The 6403-nt window shown below is 44.0% G+C and overlaps 1 protein-coding gene across 1 annotated transcript in view; it reads left to right on the plus strand.

Annotated features, from left to right (window-relative positions):
- Window positions 1–1223: 1223 nt before the first annotated feature.
- The window catches only part of VPS72 (vacuolar protein sorting 72 homolog), an 11100-nt gene continuing 5920 nt past the window's right edge, over window positions 1224–6403 (plus strand). Inside the window, exons 1-4 of the mRNA XM_082832874.1 lie at window positions 1224–1398; window positions 4729–4881; window positions 5060–5174; window positions 5572–5748. Coding sequence (XP_082689000.1) covers window positions 1282–1398; window positions 4729–4881; window positions 5060–5174; window positions 5572–5748 — 562 coding nt within the window. The 5' untranslated portion in view covers window positions 1224–1281. The remainder of the gene's footprint in view (window positions 1399–4728; window positions 4882–5059; window positions 5175–5571; window positions 5749–6403) is intronic.

Consider the following 6403-nt stretch of genomic DNA (forward strand, 5'->3'; position numbering starts at 1 on the left):
GACCACCAGGGAAGTACCGATACATTCTTGATAATACCACAAACTATTTGAGATTGGAACTATTCCCGAGGATTTAGGAGGCATGATCCCAAGCGTTATAGGAGCTGTGACTGGGAAGAGACGAATCGGTGTTGAGAAGACTCCACTGTCGTATAGAATTGGAATTTTTCCAGATAGACAAGAAAGAAAAGAGATTTTAAGGAGAAGGAAAAGCATGGAGGCATGACAGTGAATTGGTGTCAGGGAAATGATGCTAGAATAGGATGATGTGGCAGGAGTTGAGGCTATGAAAGGCAGGGAGAGGCTAAATTATGAAGGACCTTGAGTGCCATGTGAATAATTATCACCTAGGGACTTCGCTGGTGGCGCAGTGGTTAAGACTCCATGCTCTCAATGCAGGGGGCCCGGGCTTGATCCCTGGTCAGGGAACTAGATCCCACATGCATGCCGCAACTAAGAGTTCACATGCCGCAACTAGGAGCCGGCAAGCTGCAACTAAGGAGGCTGCCTGACGCAACTAAGACCTAGAGCAACCAAATAAATACAAAAAAAATAATAATTATCACCTACTAAACATCTATGTGCTTACTAAATACTGTGCTAAGCAGTTTACAAGAATTACATTTCTTAAACTTCTCAACCACCTTAAAGGGTAGGTATTATTATTAGTCTCACTTTACAGATGAGAAAACTGAAATTCAGCGAGGTAAAGCAACTTGTCCAAAGTCACACAGCTAGAAGACCTTAAGCTCAAACGCAAACTCAGGTCTGGCTGGCTCTAAAGCTGTGCTCTTAACCACACTACTATTCTGCCACAAGGATTTTGGACTTTATCCTGTAGTTGACGGGGAGCCATTAAAGATTTTTGAGCAGAAGAGTGACAAAATCTGCGTTTTTAGAAAGGTTTCTACTGACAGCAGAGTGGAAAACGTACTGGAGCAGAGGGAGACTGACCTCTTCTAAATGAAAATTTCTAGACTCCCAAATTCTGTACTTGGGGTAGTGGGGCTCCTGGTGTCTCCGAGTGGAGTCATTCCACAGCCCAGATGGGCGCGCGAACTGGGGCGGGGAGCTTGGGGTGGTCTCTACGCAGGAGTGGGCGGGGCTGAAGCTTTGAGAAGGCCTAGGGGAAGGGACTACTAGCCTCTCGACGCTCTGCTACTTCTGCCTGTAGGCAACCGGCTTCCGCTGCCCGCCCGCAGGTAGTGGTGTCGAGCACCGAGCCCAGAGAACGGTGCTGGGTGAGGAGCTGCTGATGGCAACGCAGTTCGTGTAGGCGATATGAGCTTGGCTGGGGGCCGGGCCCCCCGGAAGACCGCGGGGAACCGACTTTCTGGGCTCCTGGAGGCAGAGGAGGAAGATGAGTTCTACCAGACGACTTATGGGGGTTTCACAGAGGTAAGAGCCGGGCCCAGGAAGAGGGAGGGAAGAAAGCTAAAAGGAGTCCTGACGAAGGGAGAAACCTCGGACAAAGAAGGGGGCGGGGAAGAGAGAGGAGCCCTGGTAGCTGATCCTAGAGATGGGGTGGGCGAGATGGGGGGATAAACTGGAGTCCTAGAATGGGAGCCCTGGATGGGGTTGGAGGGGTCAGGAATGGAGAGGCTGTCCGGAGGACCCCAGAGTGTGGCTGAAACCTACTGTGTATTTCCCCAGTTGTGTCTCTCAGTGCACTTTTGACGTGTCTAGCATATGCCAGGCACATCGTAGTCACGCGGTATATACTTGTTGGTCCACTGCCTGGTTATTAACGTGAAGTATAGAAAGGAACCTCTCAAAAAAAATTAGAGGGACTTAGCCTACTCCTTTTTCAGCTTTCAGATCTCGTTGTATAGATGTCTTAGATAACCGTTCCTTGACTGTCCTAAAAAGTGTCCCCGTATATTTCCTTCATAAAACATATTTCAATTTGTAATTAGATTTGGTTTGCTTATTTGCTTATACTTTTCCATTAGATTGTAAGCTCTGTAAGGTCAGAGGTGGTCTGTTTTCTTCAACAGTATATGTCCAGTGTCTGGATTGAGTTGGCACTTGTTAAATTTTTATTGATTGAATCTATCCATTCTTTAAATGTTTTAAGCGCGTAGAGTAAGCCAGTCACCGTGACAGGCTCTATGGAAACAGAGAGTTAAAAACACCTCTTTATCTTTACATATTCCAGACTCCAATGGGGGAATTAGCTGAGTTAACAGTCAGTTAAAATATTGTGTGATAAGGAGTAAAATAAGTGTTAAGCATATAGGGTGCTGTGGTAACACATGGGAGCCAAAGTTGTTGTTTGGGATGGGCATCCCTGGGGGACATGATGTTTAAGCTGAGGACAGTATGAAAAGTAGGTCTTGGGTGGATGAAGAGCAGTAGGACTGGAAGCAGGGAGAGGAGGAAGGTTAGTCCAGCGAGGGGGTGGGGCAGAATATGTAAAGGCACTGAGATCCTTGTCTGGAACCCACACATCTACTCTCATCCTCCAGACCATGAAGGAGAATAAAAGTTAGAGGGAGTAGGCATGGGCCAGATCCTGTAAGGCCTTGTGAACCATGTTAAGGAGTTTTGCTCTTCATTCAAAGGACTGAGAAGATTATTTCATGATCAGATTTTTACTTTAGAAAGATCACTCTGTAATGAGGAAAATGATTTGAAGGAGGCAGTGGGAGTGGAGAAACATGGATAGGAGAGTTCAAGAGAAATTAAGGAAATAGAACCCACAGGACTTGGTGACTGATTAGGAATCATTATTAATCATTAATCATACATAGCCCTGACCAATTAGTTTAAAATAGAACCTTCTCATCCCTCCTCCAAAGGCCATTTTCCTATTCCTGTCATTTTACGAGTTGTTATTTAATATGTACCCTTCATGCTTCCAAAAACGATCTAAGGAGGTTTACCATATAAACAAAAAGTAGGAACAGTAAAAATAGAGACAGATCAGAAGTAATTGTACCAGGGCCTCTGCTAAAATGGTAATAGCAGTTGATATTAAATTTAGCTGTGACTTTCCTGGCAACCAAATCCTGAATTTCTTTTTTTAGTGAGAAGGAAGCATATAAGTTCTTCAAGAGAGGTAAACTTATTCAGCTTTAAACCTAGGGAGAATTGTATCCTTATATATAAAGTAACAGGGGTTTGGTAGATGTTGTAAAAACATTCTCTTATCTAGTCATGTCTCTTAATGACCCTCGATAAAAGCCAAAGGAATGGTAGTAAATACGAAACTTAGTGAAAGCATTTCAATTGGGCACTAAGCTAATGTGTGGTTGAACTACTACCCTCTGGTGATTTGACTTAACACCAGGTCAGTGCTGAGGGGATTAATGTGTTCCCAGGTTGTCTTTCACAGACATCAGTTGGGAGGAAATGATGGTCATCAGTGCAAGACTGAACACTGGCTGGCTGGCTTGGAGTGTCAACTGTCTGTGTTATTTGCTTACTTTGGCACCATGTGTACCAAGATTAGCCCATTAATCTCATCATTGATTAAAGAGAAAGCCACATGTTTGAGGTGCAGCCCCGCCCAATTAACTCTCCTGCCTCCAACTGTTTTTTTTTCCTCTTTCCTTTCCAGTGTGGCTGCTGTTTTAGCCCTAGCTTGTATCACCTCAGGCCTTGGCTCTACTCCATGTTCTCTTCCCCAGCGCATCTGACCACCTCCAGAGCTTTCTGAAACACCCCTTGTATACAGTTTTCCCCTCCCCGCAAATCTTCGGTGGCTTCCCATTATAGATAGTAGTAGTACCCAACTATTTTTCTGTCCCAACTCACCTGAGGAATGAGACATATTTCTCGGTAACTTTAGTTTACTTCAACAGTGATTATCAATGCTGGGACAAGTAAGGAGAGGGAGAGGATTGAGAATCACTGGCCTGCAAGTTAAAGTCATAAGTTTATTAGCCTGACATTTAAGTTTCTCTACAGATTGAATGCAACCTTCTTTTCAAATCTTGTATCTCTCTAGGGCAATCAGTTAATGTTGGAAGGAGGCTGTACTGGAGCCAAAAGCAGTCAGCTAGGAAGACTTCTTGCCAGAGACAAACCTGCTTTACTTAGGTCTAAATGCTTAATCTATCAACATGTTATACACATTCCTGCTTCTGCATCTTTGTTCCTGCCATTTGATCTGCCCATGATTCCTTCTTCCCTCTTGGTTATCTAAATACTACCAGTATTTTAAACCATGGCTCAAGTCCTCTTCATTCTTTAGAGTCTAAAGCAGGGTTTAGTAAACTACAACCTGCTGGCTGAACCTGGCCCACTACCTATTTTAATCTGGCCCTTTACAGAAAAAGTTTGCCAACCCCTGTTCTAAAGGAATAAACTCTAAAGTTTAGACCTTCCCAGGCCACCTATTCAGAGCAGGTGTACCTTCCTCTGAACACCTGTAACATTTTATTGCCTTTGGTAGTTTATATGTTGCCTTGTATTAAAACTTCCTTTTATAATTATGCTGTGACATCTACTAGACTGTGAGACCCCTGAAGGTAGAGATCAAACCATATCCTTTTGTACCCCAGCACTTAACACAGTGTGCTAGAGGAGAAGGGCAAGCAATTAATGTTAGAAGGGGTGGTGCTGGAGCCATCAGCTAGGAAAGCTTCTTGCTTGAGGCAAATGAAAGGTTGAGATGGGAAGGAGAGTGGGGCAGCCCTTATCAATAAGCAAAGGGATTCTCTTCGTCCTGGAGGGGCATTAACAACTGATGCCAGTGAGAACCTCATCTCCCTATGTCCCCAGGAATCAGGAGATGATGAGTATCAAGGAGACCAGTCAGACACAGAGGATGAGGTGGACTCTGACTTTGACATTGACGAAGGGGATGAACCATCCAGTGATGGAGAAGCAGAAGAGCCAAGAAGGAAGCGCCGAGTAGTCACCAAAGCATATAAGGTGCAGGGGAGGCCTGGTTTTCTTGGACTTCCTTCATTTGTAGTCTCCCTTTCATCAGGTCCCAGTTGTCCCCACACCAATCTCATTTCCTACTCTGCTGGTTTTCTCTTCCTAAGATCTTCATCTTCTTTCTTCTATTTCTTCTCTTCCCTGGTGTCTGATTCCAATCTGTCCCCAGGAGCCTCTGAAGAGCTTGAGGCCTCGAAAGGTCAGCACCCCAGCTGGTAGCTCTCAGAAGACCCGAGAAGAGAAGGCACTGCTTCCACTAGAACTACAGGATGATGGCTCTGACAGTGAGTGGGGATGTTTGGGTCAACTGACAAAATTGAAATATGGTGATAAAATATTGTATTAGTGTTAAGTTTACTGAAGTTGGTAACTGTACTATGGGTATGTAAGGACAATTCTTATTCTTAGGAAATATACACCGAGTATTTAGGGGAAGAGAGCCATGATGTGTGCAACTTAACTCACAGATTATTCAGAAAACACACACACACAATGCAAATAGGGCAAGATATTAACAGGTGATCTGGTAAAGGATACATGGGTGTTCTTTGTACTATTCTTACAAATTTTTTGTAAGTTTGAAATGATTTCCAAATAAAAAGTTTTAAAATTAAAAAAAAAAAAATACAGAGGAGGTAGACATGAATTCAAAGATTTCTCCCTCTCTTATTTTCTTCCCAGGTCGGAAGTCCATGCGGCAGTCTACAGCTGAGCACACACGACAAACATTCCTTCGGGTACAAGAGAGGCAAGGCCAGTCACGGCGGCGAAAGGGGCCCCACTGTGAGCGGCCACTGACCCAGGAGGAGCTGCTCAGGGAGGCCAAGATCACAGAGGAGCTCAACTTACGTTCACTGGGTCAGTCTATGGTTTTCAGAACAGTGGGTAGAGGGGCTGAGGAGCATGAGAAAAACTGAGACCTGGAGGACCCAAAGAACTGGAAAGATGGAGATTTGGGACAAGGGAATCAGAAGAAAGAAATGGGGAGAGTATGTGATTAGGGCCAAGGAAGTAAGCAGTTATGAGGGCTCTGAAGAACAAGTTATATTGAAGTACTTTGGTGTAAAATAAGAATCGTATAGAACTCAGTGCAGATCCTAGTTCTGCTGTTGGTTTGCTGTAAGACTACAGGCAAATTATGTGCAACCTACTTGCATCTTTCTCTCCTTGTTCACAAAATGGGGTGATTATGCCTACTTTAATGATCATGAGAATTAGAAGTTGAGTAGAATCAGTCAGTTCATGGGATACACTGCTATAAAGTAAAAATTCTTTAAAATCTCTTCAGTTTATGTGCAATTGGGCACACAGTCATGTATGGTAATATATTGTACAAAAACATACATTTCTTTGAAGGATGGTGAGGATTCTCAGATCATGAGAGGTACGTGAGAAATTGAGGGAACAGCAGATTTCGTACCTCGCATCCACATGCTCACTCTGGGGCATACTGGCATTGAGTGAAACAACAGGTGAAATCTACAACATTTAATTTGTTATTTCTCTCTCTCTG

This window comes from Leucopleurus acutus (assembly GCF_964270905.1).
Source record: "Leucopleurus acutus genome assembly, chromosome: 2".
In the NCBI taxonomy this organism is placed as follows: domain Eukaryota; kingdom Metazoa; phylum Chordata; class Mammalia; order Artiodactyla; family Delphinidae; genus Leucopleurus; species Leucopleurus acutus.